The 22,275-nt window shown below is 41.0% G+C and overlaps 1 protein-coding gene across 2 annotated transcripts in view; it reads left to right on the top strand.

The window, feature by feature from the left end:
* schip1 (schwannomin interacting protein 1) overlaps window positions 1–22,275 on the top strand; it is a 326,809-nt gene that overhangs the window by 77,655 nt on the left and 226,879 nt on the right. For both annotated transcript variants that reach the window (XM_084717798.1, XM_084717801.1), the window contains exons 6-8: window positions 15,515–15,579; window positions 15,843–15,914; window positions 17,414–17,549. In XM_084717798.1, the coding sequence (XP_084573924.1) occupies window positions 15,515–15,579; window positions 15,843–15,914; window positions 17,414–17,549 (273 nt within the window). The remainder of the gene's footprint in view (window positions 1–15,514; window positions 15,580–15,842; window positions 15,915–17,413; window positions 17,550–22,275) is intronic.

Raw genomic sequence — 22,275 nt, 5'->3', positions numbered from 1 at the left:
ATCTCTACAACTCACCACTGCAGGATTTAGATAGCAGCACTTTTTAGATTAAAAAACCTTAAGATCTTTGGATTTATCTGAGTAGTTCAGAGAAACAGAATCAGACAGAGAGAGATAATGAGAAAGAGAGCCGGGAGGAACGAGAGCCGTGGCTCCTCTCCTCCCCTCCTTGCTGCTCCCACTGTCATGCCCGTGTGTTTGTGGGTGTGTTGGACAGGCGGAATGGCTTGTTTATGGGCAGATTAATTGCTTTTATGGCCTTGTTTCTCCCCGTGAATGGTGCTGGGTGTTTTAATGAACACCCACGCTGCCTGCCTGCCTTCCTCGCCAGCCTGCCTCGCCATTCATGCTGCTGCTTTTTAGAGCATAGCCAAGCTTTAGCTAGAGCCCGCCACAGCTAATGCCTAATGCTCACTTCATGGCCCTGCACAGGTGGCGGGTTTCACCTGTGTGTGTTTGCGTGTGTGGTGGTGCACTTAGCCTTCCTGAGAGGCCCAGCACAGGTGGGTGGTTCCACTCGAGAACCACAGGGCTGAGGGTGAGCAGCGGCTAACTGGACCGTGACTTTAATCATTTCCTGCTGAGCTGAGGTGAGGTAAGCCAGGCTTTCCACGGCGTTAAGCTATACGGTCATAGACACAAAGATTCTTCAGAAGACTTTGAGAGAAGGAGATGGAGTGATAGCTTTGAGAGGAGGTGAGCAGGACCGTTTAGTAAAAAGGTTGAAGGACTTAAGACTAGGTAAGCGCTTTTCACATAGCAGCTTTACATGGATCAATTAAAAATCAGCCCCCCTTTCTAGTCCTCTGCCCTTACCTTCATACTCTATCACCTCCTAATTATGCATCTCCTCTTTTCAACCCCTATTCTCTCATTTTGTCTTCATCCCTATTCCTCCCTTCCTCTCCTTCTCTCTCTTACTCATTAATCAGGTCTGCAGGCTTTCTCTTTCTTCTGCCTTTCTACTTCATTAAGCTTGAAACAGCAATGGACCTCTGCTAATGGACAGTCTCGGCTCTAACTCACAACTCAAGCTTGGCTATAATTGTTTGTGTGTGTGTATGTGTATGGATTTTTTGTGAGTCCCATATGTGAACTTGAGCACATGTAGTTTTATCACAAACGTAAAGAAAGCAGGTTTTATGTCTGTTTAATTGGTCATTTGTGTGTTTCTAGAGCAGCAGTAAAACAACAGGCAGGTGTACAGCAGCAACCATCAAATCATGATGACCTTCATTCTACTTATCACACCTTTAAAGGCTCACTCCACCAATTTTACATGCTAAAATAAAGTTGATAGTCACACAGCATACAACACATCCTGTGTAAACTAAGCATTGTGTTGCTTTCACAATACCTCTTTTATTATTAGTAGTTAGTCGTAGTAGCCATGGGGCTGAAACTGAACTTCATTTTGGTAGTAAAAATGTTCTGTGTAAATTGATGTTAATGTTTAAAATTTCCAGTTTTCATAATCTGGAAAGCTCATTTAGTGCTCATGTTGCTGAATTTACGCTCCAGAGCCTTGGATTTGCATTATACTGTCCTCTGATCATTGTGGGTGACAGAAGGACTATGGCTTGTTGACATATTTGTGTTGACTTATAGTTTTAACCAGGAGTGAGGAGGCTAGTACATTTCATCACTCCAACTCTGTTTCATGCTGCATAGCTTCAATAAATGTGTAAGAACTGGATCAACATGTGGACTGGTGATGTTAGTCCGATATCTGGCAATTCAAATCAATCAGTAGTAGCCTCCAGTACCTGTATTGGATCAGCTCAAGTCCATCTCTAAAAAAAGTGACTCAGGTAACTTAAGCTTGGGCGTGCATTTGTAAACAGAAAGTCTATATTATTAACTAGATACTAAAAGGCCTGTATTTCCAGGAGGGTCTATCAAAAGACACTAGCAAGTACAAATAAAAAGACACTGTAAAGCTAATTAGATGCTAACTTGCCACGATTTGCTGCAGATATTTGTGAAGAAGTGTATTTAAACTCATTTCACCATTTAAACATTAACTGTAATATACTTTTTTTGTTGCCCAGGGGGAGTCTCTTAAAAAAATCATGCATTTTTGTCATTTAATGATTTATGGAGAACTTAATAAACTAAAACGCTAGGTAAGACAAAAACTTAATTATCAGTCCCTTGTTGAAAATTTGGCAAATGTACTATATAAATATTAATTAAATATATCAATAAGATGTCTTTATTTGTATAAAAAATGTGTGCTGGTGTGTCATGGTACAACTGTATATGTGCAGACTGCAGCAGTTCTTTTGTTAACTTTACCCCTAGCATGTTCCTTAACTTTAATTTTAGTACAATACTAAATCAGTGAAGGCTCTTTCAAGGCCAAATAATGCTTTTAAGTTTTCTTTGGTTTGTAGGTGCAAGATGAACTTCTTCTGACAGCGCCTTGGTCCGAGTCCTTCCACTGAGACCTCTGAAAGCTAATTTCCAAGGGCTGGGGAAGGCTTCAATATAAAGTTGAATACACTTAAGAGGCCTTTAACAAAACTTGTTCAGATACAAAATAAAGTAAATAAAGATCATATCACCTTAAATAAAATGCCCCCAGGGAACTCGTATTCCTTAGTCTGCATGTCTTTTACTACTCTTTCCACAACTGCCTTTACAGTCTTATTAAGCAACAATGCCAATCCCTCCATGTGACCATAATGCCCAATAAAAGAGACTTTATAGTTGCATACATTTACCTTCAGATCTTTGCATATATATTGCTCTCCACCCAGCGGTGCAGTCGTTAGTACGGCGGTGTTCTGCTCGGCTGCCGTGGAGGACAGGTAGTATTGAGTGGTGTTGTAAAAGGAGCTGCTTTACTGTGTGTTTGTTCTGGCATGTTAACGGCAGGCTTTACAGCTCTGATTATGGCCCACCAGGGGAGCCGGGAGTACTAACTACAGGGAAAATGCTGCAGGCTAAAAGGGACAGGAGGAAGTGGTAATGTACATTACCTCAGGGTGTGCATGCCTTCACAGTTACAATCAAAAAGATCCTCTTATGGGGTACATTGTTCCTAATGTCTTATATCTGGTGTTAGGGAAAATATTAGACCTGACTTTCTTTGTTATACACACACAGATAATATTTGTATTCATTCCTTCTTCTGGCTGCACTGCCTTCTTGAACCTGCACCACCACAACACAAATTCCTATTACCTGATAATATTTTACAGATAAACTGATTGTTATTCTGGTGCTACAAATCACCCACGGTTTATGACTTGAGACTGATGTGCATGATGTTTTTTTTTTTTACTTTTCTTTTTTTTATCCATAATTTATTCACATAGCAAAGTTTATGGAATTAATGAGACACACACACTCAAAATTATTTTTTTCAATGGTGGACCAGTTTCAGCCCTGGCCTGGCACCATACAGATGCTCAGTCTGTTGCCAGGACAACCAGGGACCTCTGAAATATGTCAGAGTGTGTGCTTGTGTGTTTGTGTGTGTGTGTGTGTGTGTGTGTGTGTTTACCCCTGGCAACATCTCTCCATCTCCAACAGCTGGCATTGCCCACAGACTGGCCCGTCTCCATTAAACTTCCGTCATCCTTTGACTCTATTGAGCTACTGTAAATAATTTAAATCTGATTAAGATCCTCTGCTGCCTTAAAATAACAGTTAACTGGATTAAAAAAATAAAAATCACCTTATGAATTTTGAAAGTGGCGAACCATTTGTGTTAAATGAAAAAACAAGTTCAATAAACTTAGGATATTGAGTTGATTCAATAACTGTTCAGTCACACTGACAGATGTTTCAGACAGATTTACGTCTGACATGAAGAATTCACAGCTGCAGCTGCTCCTGTTTGAAAAACTTTGCACCAGAGAGACTCTGAAGACCATGCATGCTAGGAGATCTGCTAATGTGCTATCAAGCTTCTTTAGAAACTTAATTTAATGAGTTTAGTGAATTCTCAGCAACAAATTTATTAAATTAATAATTTCGAGTCAAAAGAATTTGTTTCAAAACACTTCATATATTTAAGTTCAGACATGGTCTGAAAATAATATATATATATATATATATATATTTTTGCATTAGTTAAATGTAAGTTAATGATAAAAGATTAGTTAATTCCTCTAAATTCCTATATGATGTTTTATAGTGTGTTCATTGTTTAGCACTAGAAACTGACAGAAAAACTCAACAAGTCTATAAGAGCTGCTCACAAGCATAGACAGTTGGATTAGTGGACGGAGCCATTGTGACGTCACCCTCTGGTTTGTGGACTACTACTACTACTACTACTACTGTGAACTCAAGTTTGGTATTATGAGGGTTGCCATCATAATTTTTTTGCAGCCACAGCATGTGTAGTAGCAACGAGAGCATGGAACTAGTGGGTGATGGTTGTTGGTTTTGTCGGTTTTGACTCGACCTTTCAGCAGGACATAATTGGGCCGGCCTGGTTACAATCCTTCTTATATTGCAACTAAACAGTCACTAAAATATGTTTCTTAAAACATTTCAGGTGAGAATATGCAATGCTGTAACAGAATGTTGATCCATATTTGATCAGTACTGTCTAGTTTCACAATTTGATCTGAGTTTTGTGAGCCCTGTTTGTTTCATTGAAAGGACTCTCTGAGAATGCCCTGTCAATCACACAGTAGCCCCCCTAAACCATACCCTGTTTTATGTTATTATTTTATTATTTTACTGTAAGTTGGACCATAATGTAGAAAATGAACATCATGCTGCATTAAAGAAGACAAATTAGTGATTGAGACCATAAACTGTTTACTGAGGTATAAATCAAGTAAGAAGCAGGATAATTTTTTCACAAGACTCAATCTGACTTTTCGTATCCAGTGGCGTCGCCCCCTGCTGGCCATTTAGAAAAAATGCAGCACACTGTGGTCATTACCATGTAATTTATTATTTGCATTACACACCAGTGATGTGTCGTTGTGCCTTCCTGCCATGGCTCTACCTTGTGTGACCGTCTTTAGGTTTACTCCCTGCTCCATTTCCTCTTTCTCAGTATGCAGCTCCTCTCCTCTCTGTCTCTGACACCGTCAGTCATTAGCCTAACCCTCAGAGCAGAAAGAAGGTCTCAGTGCGCGTGTATGTGTGTAAGTGTGCATATTTGTGTGTGTACGAGAGAGTGCCAGCCAGCTCTCTGATTGCAGGGTCACTCCGGGACGACATTGCTAGTGTCTGGACACCGAATCCCTATGGACACTGGCAAAACTACACACATTCATACACACGCACACACACACAGGTGCCAGAAGACAGTGTCTGCCCAGGAATGGCCACAGATAACAGCACCTGTCCACGGTTGCTATCGCTCCCACACACACACACACACACACAACACAAGGTGTACTGACAGGTTCTGTGTCCCTGTGGCAGAGGAGAGCGATGAGGATGTGAGAGTGATGGCAGAGATGGCGCCGGCTGGCTGGCTGGGCCAAAGGACCCCAGGGAGGTTTGACTGATAGAGGCTGCCTCCAAGCCCTCTGGATTGCTAGTGTGTGTGTGTGCATGTGTGTGAGAGAAGGAGGGGGGTGTATGTAGTATGGCAGATGGTATGATGGTGTTTAAACCAGTTAGGTTACCAGCAGTGGAGGACCAGGTCATGACAGCTTTTTGGCTGAAAGGTGACTGGAAGAACTCCTCGCCTCAAGGTTAAACCATTATTGGGTTAGGAGTACAAACAGAGCTCCCAAGAAACAATCCATGCATTAATAGAGGGAGAATTAATGTTTATTTGGCTCACTGTCTTTGTTTGCTTGATAATGTGAACATATTATCATTAATTTAAGTCACTGAAAAAAGTCAGTGATGAATAGAAACTCAGTGCATTTACTCAGGAGGGAAATTGGTTCATCCACTAATCAGAAGGTTGGAGGTTTTATCCTGGGCTCCTCCAATCTGCATGTTCAAGTGCCTCTGGGCAAGATACTGAACCTCAAATTGCTCCTGATGGCTGTGCCAACGTGTGTGTGTGTGTGTGTGTGTGTGTGTGTGTGTGTGTGTGTGTGTGTGTGTGTGTGTGTGTGTGTGTGTGTGCGTGCGTGCGTGCGTGCATGCGGGTGCGCATTGGTGAACTAAGAATCACTGTGGGGAGCTTTAGAAAGCGCTGTACATCTCCTGATGAGCAGGTTGGCACCTTGCATGGCAGCCTCTGCCATCAGCCTTTGAATGTGAGTGTGTGTGAATGGGTAAATGTTGACATGTGTTATAAAGCCCTTTGAGTTGTATGTAGAGAAAAATGCTGTATAAATGCAGGCCATTAACTCAAGCACTGTACTTCTGTACAACTTTGACAGTGCATAAACTTGCACTGTACCTTAAATCATACTTTATTAAAATCCAGAGGGAAATAGTGTACTTTCTACACTAAATTTATTTGACAGCTATAGTTACTTTTTATGTAGAGTAACAAATTCTATGTAAAGCGTAAGATGAGCTTATAACATATTTCATGTTGTTATTGATCAAATTACCCAGCAGTATGTAAAATAGTTCAAATGAACTTATCTTTGACCAACTACAGTAAAATTTGACTTACACATGAGTGCATTAGTAATAATAATGTAATATACTATTTGATTGTGTAACATTTACAAACCTCTTATATCTGTCTGCATCAAATTGATCACTGACTATTTGGTTATTATAACCAACCTTTTTCTTCTTTTTCTTAATTTATCATGCCAGTTACCATCTAATTGACATTTCTATACTTATATAAAGTAATGAAAGTGACACCTTTACTATTTACTGTATTTTATTGACTGTATCCTTGCAATGCATTTTTATATAGCTCAAACCAGCAGATGACAACTTTTCCAGGCTCACTACCAGTTCTTCTGCCTTTTCCCTCACACACTCGAGGGGGAATTACGTAATCGGGCATTAACAATCCATTTGATGACGGCGTCTTCAGCCACGCTTGTTTTTCCCATACTGATCATTTTCTTTCTCCAGCATTAGCAGCCATCAGTGTTTCTCATTGTTATAGTGAGGAAGTATCATTGGTACAGTAAAAACTACAACTACTGTAGTTTTGAAATATTTTTTATATGTTGTCATGTATGAAAAGACCCAAAAAGAGCACTGTAAGCCATCTTCTTGATAACAAATTACTTGGAAAGGGTTAATACAAGCTGATTTTGGCTTTATTAGTTTTTATACCTTGTGGTTTGCATCTGATTTCAGATTTTTTTTTTTTTCTGATTGTTTTCCCTTTATATTGATTTTGGTTTTGCTTCTAGTATTTGCCTTTATCTAATTTTGAGCCACAACTTTTTACATTGTCGCATGCTGTTGTAAGGTCTGCACCACGTGAATTAACTAGAATTACCTGCTTAATTGTAGGTTAAAAGATGCTTACTGTGTGAGTGTGTGTTTGTGTTCCATATAAATGCCTATGTGCAGCTTCCTGTAGACTGTGCACCAGAGTTAATTGAGTTCATCAGGAAAACAAACACATCTGGCCAATGTTCTGCAGTCGGCGCTGGAAGACGATAGAGTGACGACCTGGAATCGGTTGCCAGCACTTCACATCAGGAAGCTCATCAAGTATTGAAGAGGAAAACCAACTTAGACTGAGAGGCTGCAGAGGGAATACAAGACAAACAAGGAGAGATGAGAGTAAAGAAGACAAGTGGAAGAACATGAGAATATATCATGTTTGGTATGTTGCAGCCAGAGGAGGATAAGATACTGACCTTAAAGAGCAACAGAGTTGAAAATATAGTGCAGCAATGAGGGGAAATAGATTATGACTTTGTGTTTTTATAGGCTCTTTAGATGTGTGTGTGTGTGTGTGTGTCTCTTCTCTGTCTGTCACTATGTCCCCAGAACTGAGTTAAGGGAGCATTTAGAGGAGCAGGAGAGCTATTTAAATCATGTGTGTGAGTGTTAGTATGTGTGTCTGGAGCGGTTGGAGGTGCAAGGGACAGATTTACACCCCATGTACAGGAGAGATGAAGGCCATTTCCCAGGCAGGCCATTTCTCTCTTTCCTGTGTTTCTCTGGCTGGCTGCCTGGCGTCGGTCCAGTTTAATTTCTTCAGAGCCCACAGGCTTGTTCTTTCACCTCCATATCCCTTCTTCTCGCCGCCAACGAAGAACTCACTTTCATATTCTCTTCCTCTTTAACTCCCTTGCCGACTCTCAACCGAATCACTTTCTGCCTTTCTGCAAAGTGCTGTATCTTTATCTTTCCCCTGCCCTTTGTCCCCTGCAGCTGAGGTATCTAACCTTTCAGAGCGTCAATCACTCGGCCCCTCCCGCCTCTGTCTCCTGTGTTGTCTCTCCTCTGTAACCCGACTGTTTTCCTTCGTTCCCTCACAAGCTAAGTCGCACAAGTTGATCATTCTGCTTCTTTAAAGTCAAGTCAGGTTAAGTCATTCTTGATAGTCCCATTATAGGGAATGTAATGTGCAGCCAGGTTTGAAAACATTGTATTAACAAGACAATAAGACAGCAGTGACACCACACACAACTAAGACAATAAAAACATGATAAAAACAACTATGAGGCAGTAAAAACAATAACGCTGTAAAAAATATATAAAAACAATAAGCAGTATAAAAACCCTGAGATCATTTCAGAAGTGAGGTGTCATGAAGTGCAAATAAAAGGCGGTTAGGACAGCTATTGTTGTGCATGAGCTATTTCATGTTCAGCATATCGATATCTATATAATACAGTGTATACAAAGGCAACCTTTCAGTGGTTTTGCCCTCATAGCTGCAGGCTGAAGACAAAAGCTCAGGTTCTTTGTACAGGGAGCTCTCAGAACAGTCTCAGATGGTTTTGGCATTTGTAAAGACCTGCCTGTTGTAAATATCACTAAACTGAGTTTGATCTTGCTTAGCACATCAGCAAGCCTTTCAACGCTACTCTTGAGAGCCATGTTTACAGCCATGTAAATATTATTATAGGACCTTTTCTATCAAATGTATGAATGTAAGAGTCATCAGAGCAGCACAGATATTAAAAGAGTTTATTTTTCACAAGAGGAAAGGATATTGTTGTAGTTTCTGTTGTAGCATTTATATTAAGTTCTAAACACAGTTTTCTACCAAAAATTTAAAGTGTCATTGTGGGCATTGAAGGTGATTTTGAAAGTCATGATGTCCTCAATTGTACACAAGCAGCTGTAAAAAGGATCTAATAAGGGTGTAAAAGCATGTACACCCCAAGAATCTAAAATGACAGAAGTTGTTCAGTACAAGGTTCATTTATTTACCATTGTACAACACATGGTTGTACAATGAAATTCAAGCTGTGGTCTCTTTAAGCCACTCACAAAGTAAAAATTATATAAATGGATGAATTAATAATAACTCATAAGAATAAATGATTAGATTTGGGTTTATGGTGGGGTGTGGAGGACCAGGAAAGAAGCTGCTCTGTAGTCTAGTGGTAGCTTATTGTCTTTTAGTATCCTGTGGGCTCTGCACAGACACCTCACCTCCCTGATATCATTGATGCTTACTAGATGGGTACCAATGATGTTCTGTGCCGTTTTAATCACCAGCTGCAGAGCTCTCCTTCCCAGGGTTGTCTACATCCCAAGCAACTATGTGATGTCTCTAGCAGAGCTGTCATGATGCCAGAAATTTATACTTGAACAAAATGCTAGTATAAAAAATTAAACTTAAGACAGTTTAATACCAAGTGCTTATGAACAACCTGCACAGTGCTGGCATAGAAAAAGTTACTGAACACTGCCTGGTTTTATTGCATGCCAAATTTCAGGCAGGACAATAAAGACTGAACTGAAGTCTTCAGTGAGTAAATACCGTAATACTTTTGACACTTTCTAATGTACCTCTGTAAAAGTTAACAAGTACTTAGCACAGGATGTTTGCCTTCTTAAGCATCCTAAGTAATACAGTCATTTCCAAGCTTTTTTTTTTTTTTTTTTTTTTTTTTTTTTACACCAGGCTGGAGATATAACCATGACAGGGCCTCTGTGATGTTGACTCTCAGGAACATCAGTGGAGCCGATATCAACAATTAGCTCCTTGTTTTCGCCGACATTGAACAGGAGATTGTTGTCTGTGCATCACACTGCAGGAGTGTCGATTTCCTCCTGATATGAATAATTCATGCAGTCATTTGAGGTAGCCTTAAAATGCATTTTCAGTTTATTGAAAGGGCACATTTCTGGATTTATTCAAGCCCCTGTGAACATTTGCAGGTTTACACTAAGTTCAGCAACAACAGCAGAATTTAGGCTAATTATAATTGCACCAAAGCAGACTTGTGATTGGTTATAGTTTTGCCTGAATGCCATTTGTCCCTGCATCTTTTACTCCAGCATTATTGTCACCAGAATTTGCTCCAGAAATGTCTGATCTTCCCATGTCCACCAGTGAGATCCACCAACAAACCTGGACTGCTCAGCTTTTATGGCATAAATTGTGATGGAATCCTTTTTCCATGGACTCCTGCTGTATAGAGTTGTGTTAGGGCGAAGGGAGCAGCCAGGAGCCTGGTGGTACCTCTTCCATGCCCTCTAACCCTGCACCTAGCCCCCTGCTACCACAGCTGTCCCTTAGATAACAAGGCAGACTTACAAAACAACTATTAGTCTTCTGGGCTCAGTACATTTCTCACAGTGTGGTCAAATCATCAATTTTCCCCTTTTCCATCTCTCTTAACTGCTTTATCTTCTCGTCGCCTCTTCACACTTGTCTTGTTTTATTTTCATTTAATTTTCGGAAAATGGAGTTAAAGGAAAAAGATTGATGAAAGAGGTGGAGGTAGAGAGGGGGTGAGGAGGGATGGATGACATGAGAGGGTTTGTGGTCTGCATTTGGCTGTCAGTAACTCTATTTCCTCTGTTGTTGTATAGTGTACTGAGGGTTCAAGGTCTCTTCTCCATCAGCATCTCTCCTCTTCCTCCCTGCCTCCTTCTCCCTCTGCTCTGCCTGACTTCACCATAAATCCACACACACACACACACACACACACACACACACACACACACACACAAACACACACACACCAATCAATACAAGCCTGCTTGGCACTGCCAAAGCCCAAAATGACTATAGATTTTCTGTCAACTCTGCCACTAAATTATGCAAACCTCTGGTTTATGTTCCGGTACTTTTTTTGGCATTTCTACTCCAGATATGGGATGGGGTTTTCCACTGAGGGGTGGAAGGATGCAGGGGTGGATAGCAGAAGAAGAGACTTTTGGACAACACCACATACATTGTTTTTTTCCTCGGTTTGGTACAAAATAATTACAAAATGTATATTGCTATAGATTTTGAAATCAATACCGTGTATAAAGATCGTTGTATATGTCCTGCTGAAGTCAGGGTTTTGTTTAAGTGGTGAATAATGTGCTCCGGATGTCAGTGTTGCAATTTTTGTTTTGCAAGCATAGACACGCACACGCGCGGGCACACACACACACACACACACACACACACACACACACACACACACACACACACACACACACACACAGATCACAGATTATCACAGATAAACATAATCAATAATAGAAAAAAGTGATACAAAGGTCAAGAAAAAAAAAATTATCCTCAAAGTGCCACTGCAGCCCGTCTTGTCTATTAAGGCCAAACAACACAAAACTCTTCATACTTGTCAACAATCACCAACTTTAGTTTGGTTGAGTGTAAATCCTTAATCTTCTACATTAGATGTGAAAATATTCTTGCTCTCCACTGCTTTTCTGGTGCTCGACCTCCCTCTTGCTCCTCTTTGCTTCACGCCTCTGCTTTTCCCACCTGCTGCTTCTATCGCTCCCGGTTTGACTCCTGGTCAGAGCCACTGTAAATTTGCTTGGCACTGTATTCCGTGTTGTCAAGCTGACCTCTCTCAGTCTGTGAGGGTGTGTTCGCTCTGGCCTTGTTCGCAGAGCCTGGTTCCACTGCTCAGGGTGTAAACATAAACACACCACCCAAGCTGATCCGAGCTGCAGGGCCAACCAGACTTGAGTCATAGCTACACAGCTAACTGAGCTAATAGCAGCTAGTAGGCTAGCTACAAAGACAGTCACAGCAGACTATAGTGAGGAGCAAGGAACTGTTACTCTGGTGATATCTTGCTCCTTATTTATTTGGAGTTACCTTAGAAAGGTGACCATATTTTATATATTGCTCCTTTAAATGCAACCTGCTGCAAATTACTGAAAACTGTATGAAGCTTGGCTCCATTACAGTGTTTAATTAATGTGACATTAAATAATGTAAAACGTGTTTTACATTATTGTTTGACACGTTTACCCATGGGCCAGATCTGAGCCAAACCAACATGATTTGCCATTTAAATAGAATCTGACATTTTCCTCTTTTGATGTTGCTGCAAAATAATTACAAAAATATTATCCATTGAATCCTGCTCATCTAAAAAGATGCATAATTACAGCACAGATGTCAACAGACAATTATTCAGGCTAACGATGAAAGCATGAGATATTATCACTATGTTGTTCAGATTGGACATTATCTCTATTTGATGTAACATGTCAGTTTGTACCACTGATAACTTACTAGTTGCTTGTTTTAAGGAAACACTAAATAAGCAGCAAAATGGAGAGAGGGTGATGCTTTTAGTTGAGCTGTTGACAGAGAGGCTGGTATATAACTGAAGATGCCTCTGTGTGTGTAAGGTCGTGCTCATGTGTGCATGACTGTGTGTCGCCTTTAAAGCACTTGTTCATGTGTAAATTTGTCTAGTTTGTGTGTGTGCCTGCTTGAAAATGCGTGTGTGTGTGTGTGTGTGTGTGTGTGTGTGTGTGTGTGTGTGTGCTTGTTTCTGATGTGGGTTTAATAGTTTGCCTGGCCAGGCCCGTGGCAGGGCCATCAGTAACTCTAAGGGGAAATTGAAATGATCGGCTCATTCAGTCCCCCAGCAACTCCATTACCCAGAAGCTAACAATCACACACAAACACAGAAACACACCTCTCCTCTCCTCATTTATACTCGGCTCATCTCTCCATCATTGCCACTTGCTCATTCCTCTCTCTGTTGTCTCTTCCACTACCCAAGTCTTTGTTCAGCATTTCACTGACTTGAAGTTATTTTAAGTCCATCCATCTTTCTTTATTTCTCGTACTTTTGCTCTTTCTTTTCATCCTCGCTCCTGCCTGTCTCAAAACTCCCAATTTGCACTTTTCAAAGTCTATTTAAAAGTGTCTGACTGGATGTGTGTGAGAGTGAGGGACTGTATAGGAAAGTGACAGCTTTCTGTCCAGGATAGCATTAAGGTGGATTTGGAGAGGCTGAGGTGACATTGACTCTCAAAGCAGGAGAAAGTTCACAAAGGTTTGGGTTGTACAGAATCGACGGTTATGCATTCACCGATTCTCTTTTCATCAGAGGAGAGACAAACAGACAGACAGAGATGAAAAACAGCCCCTTGAAGCAATCATTGATCACTAGTCAAAGTCCTTGATTCTGTCTAATGAGCTGCTTGTTCCTTCTGGGAGGGAGAGTAATGAGAAAAACAACACTGCCTGCCACAGTGGAATTGGACACGCAAGCTGAACGAGCAAGACTTTTTTATTAAAATAAAGGGAAAAAGATGTGACGCTGGTGTGTTTCAACAGCGGCTTTGTGTTTAGCTGAAATTCAGTAAGACAGTGTTTCAATTAGATACATATATATGTGCTAATTTACACTTCAAACAGCTACTTTTCTGAGACCCTTTCACAGTTATTAAAGGGGGAAGCACATATATCGCTATATAATGAATATTAAACACCTAGGACCAAAACGCCAAGTAAGTAACCACTGCAGTGCAGCCATTTTTCTCATCGTGGTAGTTCATCTAATAGATGTAATATATTTCTTAGTGTGAGGCTCTTTATAGGCCAATCTGCCATCTAATAGATGCAATATATTCTTTCATGCATACTTCATTATGCAGTAATAGAGCAATCAAACAAAAAGTCAAATAAAAGGGAGGGGGTTTGCAGATTTTAGTGTAAACACACGTGCATGCATGAATAAATTCACCGTGACGTAGCTGGTAGCTGCTCAACGCCCTGATGTGACCCTCCTGGCTCATCAGGAAGAACTGCTCCACTTAAACTTTGTTGCTCCCTTGTAATTGAATTAGTCTGCTCAATTATGTAGAGGCAGGCCTGTCCTCATTACACAGCACTATTAAAGCTCGAGGATGGAGCTGAGGGGAGGAGAGCAGCAGGCGAGGAGCGGAGGAGAGCGCGGCTAAAAGTCGTTTTAGTGAAAAGTGTAAAGTTTCATCGCCGTAATCTCCAACGAGGCTGCCGCATCTGTACAACAAATGTGCCGTAGTTCATGAATTATGTCCTGCTGCTGTATCTGCTCCTGCCTTGCCTGTCTCTCCGTGTTTGACTCTCCTCTTCGACTCTCTCCGCGCTTCTGGGCCAAATGCCAGGGAAATGCTGAACCAGCAAGTTCTTCCAAAGCTTACTTCACTAACTTCACAAGAAAACATCCAACTGAGCCAGAATGCTGCCACGCCACTTGCTGCAGGGTCACTGAGCTCAGCACAATGATCACACATCTGCCAAATATTCACTCATATTTGCACACACACACACACACACACACACACACACACACACACACACACACACACACACACACACACACACTGGCTACACAGTAGGGATCTTCAGTAACACTTAAATGCCTAACTGTACCACATGTCGTGACACCTGTCATGAAAATGAAATGAGAGTCTTTATGTCTGTTTATGGCAATTGTCACTAAGTGTCATTGTTTGACATGTGTTTGTTATGCCAGTGCCGGAGCCAACAATATCTTTGTGATGACTAACTTGACAATTAACCAAGACAACATAACCTGTCAGTCTCTTTCTCATGTCAACTTCAAGAAAATGTTTAGCTTTATGTTTTACCCGTTATACAATCATATTTGTTTGAGATTATAACACTTAATAACATTTTTGTGAGAAGTTTTAAATGTTACTGCACAGGACAAGGTTATTACTCATGATACCAAGAAAATAATAATAATCACATAAGCATTTGACAGTGTAATTAAATTTAATGGTGTATCTATAACAAGTCCAAAATGTATCATTGTATTTGAAATCAAGGAAAATATTCATGACAAGTTTATAATGGTCTTATGACAGCCAATGTCAAAACCAACCATATGACAGTATAAAGCAATGTTAAAACATAAAGTTTAACAGTTTTTTCAAGTTTTGTCATGTCAAGTTGCCATGACAAAGACACCAATATAAAGTTTGCATTAAAAATGAAATACTTGACAAAATGACATTTAAAGACACCAGTCATAAACCATCATAAAGACTCTGTAATGTTCATGACAGGTGTCATAACATAGTTATGACAATCTTCTGTGCACCCCTTCAAATGAAGTGTTACTTGAGCTCCTCTTACTGCAAAGGCCTCTCGCTCAGATATGTACCAAAGCCACATACCTGTTTATGTCAAGCTTACTTAATTCTGTCTCTTTGTCTGTCTGTTTGTCCCCCTCTCACACAGGAGCAGCTGAAGAGCCTCCAGAGTGGCTTCAAGCATGTTAATGAAGGGGGTTTCCAGCTGCAGAGGTCAGTTTACACACACACACACACATACACACAAAGAATAAACAGAAAACACAGAGACAGACTGAGCAGTCTGCTCTTGTGTTCCTGTAAAAGCCATTTCCCTGCAGATGGGTCCAAGCCATCACTGTTTAATTACTGATAACCCAGACTGAGATTGGACTGGTGTGTGTGTGTGTGTGTGTGTGTGTGTGTGTGTGCGCCCGTGCGTGTGCGTGTGTCCTCTGAATGTCCCCTACACCCCTTCCCCTTCTCTCCCGGCTCAGTAATCATCTGACCATGGATCTAGACAACAACATCAATATCAGCATGCCGCCTGTTGAGACCAAGGTGTTGATGTGAGTATATCTTCTATCTGCAGCCGAAAAGGAGCAATTATAGAATTTTGATAACATACAGTTTGTCTATTAAGACAGAAAACTAGCTCTCTAGGTACTTGATTCCTCTAAGTAATCGGATTCAAGGCCCCTCCATGTGGTAGCAAGATAAATCTGACTGGTCAATGATAAACAGGAAGAAAGAAAAAACATACCTCTCTTTTTTTTGGTGACTTTTCTTCAATCTTCACATATCTCTTGTGAAATACTGTTTTTCTTCCTCTAAAAGTGATTATAATGAAACCTTAGAAGCAGAGGTGGACACAGTACACAACGCCCAGAATAGATACTCCTGCTCAAATGTTACTCCAATACTCGTAAAAGTCATTCAGTCAATTTTTCCTTTAGTTTTTCCTTTTTCCTTTAACTAGAATACTTAATTTTAAAACACTCAAATATTTAAACACGCATTTTCTTCTGTAATAATTTAAACCCTGGGCTTGATTGATACATGTTTTCAGTACCTATCCTTAGTAGTACTAATTTTTGCTATAGAATATAGCATAAACACACAAAAAAGCCCACATAAATATAAAAACTACTACAAGCACAGACAACTTTGGTTAAAATGTTTATCTGGAATTTACTTTACTTTTTAATTTACTTACCTCAGCATGCTTTATCAGGTTAGATGGTCATTTTTTGTGGGTAGTGGTGAAGTTTGTGTGCAGTTAACAGGGTAAACATTTACAGGATGTGAACTTTTCTTCATTTCAAAATGGATGTCAGGTAGGCCGTGGATGCTCTAGTGAGCAATCATCATCTTTATTATCATTTCCACCACCAACTTCAGATTGTTCAAAGAATGCAGCGAGCACTTTGAACTTGACTGACAGTGTAGGAGTAGTTTGCTGTGATTGTTTTTTCTCCTGTGAATACAGCATATAGGAAATAAAATAAACTCACCCACTGTCTTCAAAACTATTTAAGGACTAACAACAGCCATCATTTGAAGGTGGTGGAGTCACAAGAACAATATTTGTCTTTCAGATGTAGTGGAGAAAAAATCACAAGTTTAATAGTCAAGTAAAGCACAGATACTCAAAAAATTTAATTCAGAGCACCCTTCCACCCCCTGATTAAAAGGTGATATCAAGGATCATGGAAATGTTCACATTTGTACATTACCTGTCACAAGGGGGTCACAAATAGACAGTCCTTCAAGGTAATTAACTTTACAACTGATTCTGACAAAGATGTGAAATTTTTAAAGAAACTCAACTGATACTCAAGTGAACTGACCTGCTATAATGGGATTTTTTTATCATCTCAGTTTGAGCCACTTATTTGCCTGTTTAGCAGACAAGAATAATCCCTCTTTTGACACAGCGTGAAGGATACATTTCACAAAGTAAAATCCCTCTACAGAACAAAATTATAATCAAAAGGAGTACACAAGAAAGTCTTAAATGCTCATCCCTGCCTGTGTTTACATGTCGTCTTTTCATTGCTGCGCGCAGTATCCAGCGGGCCTGGCGAGACTTCCTCCAGAGACAGGAAGCGGAGAAGAGGAGCCCTTCCCCACCTTCCCTCTCCTCCTCCGACAAGATGAGCATGTCGATCAGCATGACGACCCTGTCAGATGGCAGCACCCCAGTAAGTCATGATCATGTCAAACATATTCTCCATTACGAATTCAAGGCATTCAGATGACGCTGTGACTGACAAGTGTGTTAGGAGGACATGCCTCTCTGCTTGGACAGTTGAGTAGAGAGGACAGCTATGGATACATGCGGTGATTTTTAAATTTGTGCTTTGCAATGAGGCTTTGCATGCACAAGTATGTGTTACAATGTTATGACTGTGCTGTTTTTTTGTGGAGAATATGGGACAATGTGTAAAGTCTCACTCCTGTCCAGAAGGGGGCGGCATCTCTCAGCTAATTTCTTCAGTATGCAGACTCACAGCCGGCCTCTTCTGTGGGAGCAGAGAGTAAATATACAAGGATTTGCTCTGACACACACACACACACACTCTTTCACACACAGCAGCAGCAGCAGCAGCAGCAGCACACTGAGAATTGAAATCAGTAGAAACAGCCATTCTCATTCAGCACAGCTTCTCTTCATTTAACCAGACCGCAATAAATCCCGGGGATTTTCTCTGCTGCGTCTGTTCTGGTCATTATAATTCTATACTGACGTCTCCTGCAGCCTTCTGGCTGAATAGCAAGTGTGTGTACACTTCTCTGCTAATCTCTGAGCCTGAAGTCAACAGGCAGGTTAAATCTCAGAGACGGCTGGGAGAGTTGTGCGTATGAGCACACTTAGGTGGTACTTGTCCACTCAATCGCTACAGAGAAAAGCTTTTACGCAGAAGAAGACTGTTTGATTTGGATTCTTGTGGATAAAAGCAGGTCAGATGGGTCTGGAAGTGAAGCGAATTCAGAGTGGCGATGAGCAACTGGAATAAATGTGTGCTCTCTTTAGAGCTGCTGGGTTTATAGTAACACGTGATGTAAGCAACAGCGTTCAGGCCAAGGAGGTTGTGGATAAAGCTCTCTGTAAGGGTGCACACACACACACACACACACACACACACACACACACACACACACACACACAGTAAATATTGGTTGTGTTTGAGATCCTTTGGGACGGCCAAGAAATGCTTAGCTCAGTGTCAGACCCCCTGACAAAGGCAGATGATCACTGTTAGAGTGCTTGTGTGTGTGTTTGCGCATGAGCGTGTGCGTGCATGCGTGCATGCGTGTGCATTAGCTCCCTAAGGTCAAGAGGAAGATAGAGGAGAGAGGTTGAGAGGAGAGGAAAGATGAAAAACAGATGTTCGTTCACTGGTTGAATGTGCTGATACTGTAGATCTGCTCTCCTCTGTGGGAATTAGAGGCTCACAGTAGGGGTGGTTGATTTTGTTTTTCATGGTGACAGTAACTGTATTTTATCACAATATTACAAAAATGATCTGATTCTAGCTCTTTTCACTCTATTGGAAAAGTCAGTGAACATATCTTATGAAAAAAAAATGTATTCAAAAATCAGATGTGTTTATTGGATCCAAACAGGAATGACAATGTGGCTGTAGGCCTCTAGCCTGCCCCATAATGTAAGTAAGCATAATGTGATTCATTCTCAGAGTTAGACAACGGCAAGGATGAGGCATGTCTGTCAGTACATTTTCATACAGCAGCAACAGACATGGTGTGGCTCACACAGCACAGAGGGCTTTCATGTAACAACAAAACCAACTGAGCTTGTGCTGCAGTAGGAAGTTCCACTAAAAGCAAGTGATGTTCCACATGAAACCTACCACCCTGGTTATTTAGTTGGCTTCAAATTAGCACTTTTGTACTAAAGTAGCTTCGGTTCTTCATTCATCTGATCAAGATTCTTTGAACGTTGGTACTATCAAGTGAACCAGCCCGCACGTCCACCAGGTTTGAGTTAAACCATTGTAATCAAGGATGTCATCAGCAGAGGGTGTTTAACAGTACACAACTACCTGTAGAATATGATATGCCGACTTTGGTTATCAAGTAAAACCTGCTGTTTGTAACTTTTAAGGTTCCAAACCAAATTACTTAGGGTGGAAATGCTCCAAACCATACTTGAACTGGCCTAACAGTTTCTCTTGACTGCTCCGTAACATTACGTCATTATTGCAATATCATTCCAGCGTGTTGGAGTACAACAGATGTTAACAGAAAGTACAACAGGCCAATCTGCAAACTAAACAGTTAAACAACATTAAAATAGTGAATAGTGAATTAATCCTTGAGCTTGAGTTTTGAAGTGAAGCTTGCTCTGTACTGGCCCATAGCGTAGCACACACACAAGTTTTCCCGTTGTTGTGGGGACATTTCCATCAAAATAAAGTTAATCCACTGGGTCTTCACTTCCTCAGCTGATGGAACAAATGTTAGATAAAGACTTCTGTTGGTCCGTGTAGCCAACAACAGAAAAATTGGTGTGCTTTGCTACTGGTGTCGATGTTAGCAAGGAAAATAGTAGTTACTCAATGTAACAACAGTTCTATGAGTATGTGCATAGTGTTCTACTTGCATGTTATCACACCCACTGTGAAGCACATTAGTTTTAATATGGTTAAACATTTATCACAGTAATGACAGTATTGCAGAATTCATGTCTTGGCAGAGTGGCACCGCTGGTGAAACTCATATGAACTGATATGATCACAGCAGTCCACATGATATCTGCTGTATTATCTTAAGTCTGTCTTGCTGCATGAGATTTCCCTCTGTGTGCCTTTTTCTCTTTATTTCATCATCCTGTCTTTACAGTAATGCATTTGGTGGACGTGACACCTCCACCCTGTTTGAATTTCTAACGGTTTCGTTTCTGTTGACCCAGCGATATAGTCTCATGGTCTACACATTCATGGATGCACACACTCACGTGCAAGGAAGGAGACACAGTGATGTGGCAGCCATCTCTAAAGTGATTGAATTTGTAACCTTTGTGCCTGTAACATCAGTCTTTGACAAAACCTTGCTGCATGACACTACAGCAGCGGTGAGTGCATCTGTGTGTGTGTGTGTGTGTGTGTGTGACCATGCTTATGTCAAACCGAGCTATTTTATCATCGACCTGTTTTTACAAGACAGATGAGTGTGACGTTCTCAGCAGTGTATGACTGTAGTTGACATGCGACTCTGTAATGATCTTTCACACTGTAACTTAGCTCACTCATCGCCATGGCAATCCTGCAAATAGAGCAGCTCTGGATATCTCTCTTTATGATCGATCCCTCTGCTCCATAGCAACACCACAGAGAGAGGGAGGCAGAAATTATAGGTTTCATTAAAAAGGAACCTAACAAAACTCTGGCTTTTATGCCCCGATATGAATCAGCTGTCTAAATTTTATTGTTTCATAATACTATACCGCGTCAACACACAGCCCCACCGACCACCTACAAGTACACACGCATACACACACACACATACAAGGGAGAGTGAGCACGCACACACACAGACACAAGAGCGTGGACACACAGGCCACTACAGCTTTAATTTCAGACTGTCTGGATGATAGATGTCTTTTTATAACCAGACATCAATCAATACTGTTTGGGGACCGGCCGAATGTTTTTCTAGCAGGATTGCCACTAAATTACGTGAGAAATGAGGACGAAAACAAACACCCGGGGAAGAGTTAAACCTACACAAGATGTTTGGTTTTTAATTGGTAAAACTTTGAGATGGTTCGATCCTGGATTTCAAAATAATGTCCATAATGTTTTCTCTCTCACTTCTTCGCTTATTGGTGGCCTGTGCATTTTGGTCATGGGAGCTGTCCATTGCCTTGGTGCTGAAATGTGATGATGATGTAGTAGCTGAGTTTGGACACTAGAGGGAGATCCTGCATCACAGTGGGCTTTCTTTTTCTGTTTTGGAGAGTGATTTGATCATCAAACACACACGTTGACATTTTGGGAAAGCAACAACCTCAGGATCATAAAAGTAATATAACATGTTGCCTACTGTATGCATTTTTTTCAGCATCTTCTTATTTGCAAAGACTGTACCATAACCAGCACCAGGGGGTTAACATGACCAACTTAACAGAGTACACTGAGTTTCGTGTGTGTGTGTGTGTGTGTGTGTGTGTGTGTGTGGGTGTGTGTTGGCTGGTGAAGGGCACACAGGGGCAGGTTAGTCCATCTGGCCCGCTGAGGTGCAGTGAGACTGGACTCGAATGGAGTAGCGCCGCCTTCCCCGTCTGCCAGCTGTCGTGCTTCTCCGTCTCTGCCCTCTACATCGACGCTCTCTTAATGTTCCCTCCTCCCTCTCCTTCCTTTCTGTCAGGTCATAGTTTATTTTTGCATTTACCTTTTCATATTTAATGTCTTTCTCTTCTCCTCCTTAATGCCTCTCTCAGAGCCTCCCTGCCTATTCTGGCTCTCAGTCTCTGTTTCAATCTCTTTATCGCCTGCTCACCTACTGTTTCCTGAGCTTTATCAGGTCATGCAGCTGCAGCAGTAGCTACAGAAGCCTGGGAGGAGTGATAAAAGAGGTTTGGCAAAGTTTGGGGAGTTTTTGTTGAGTTATTGTATCTTTATGTACAGTACAGGTGCATAAAGCAGTGGTCGACTCTACAGAGATAAGAGACATTAAGCAAGTGTTGCACTACCTAGTTAGGTCTCCAGGTTAACTTCCAGGTCTGTTGCGAGTTGTCCTGAACTGACTTTGCTGCAGCTGACACAAATTTATCATTACACAAAGCATTAGAACTTCAGCAGATTACTGAGCCAGCAGCTTACACAGACTGTACCCTGTGTCACAGCATTTAACCCCTCACATCCACTTTTACCCCTCTAATCCAATGCAGGGTACAAAATGTTG

The sequence above is a fragment of the Lutjanus erythropterus genome, chromosome 4 (genome assembly GCF_056507025.1).
Source record: "Lutjanus erythropterus isolate fLutEry1 chromosome 4, fLutEry1.hap2, whole genome shotgun sequence".
NCBI classification, from domain to species: Eukaryota; Metazoa; Chordata; class Actinopteri; order Lutjaniformes; family Lutjanidae; genus Lutjanus; species Lutjanus erythropterus.
The sequence above is the reverse complement of the archived record's forward strand: the minus strand, read 5'-3'. Positions and strand labels throughout refer to the sequence as shown.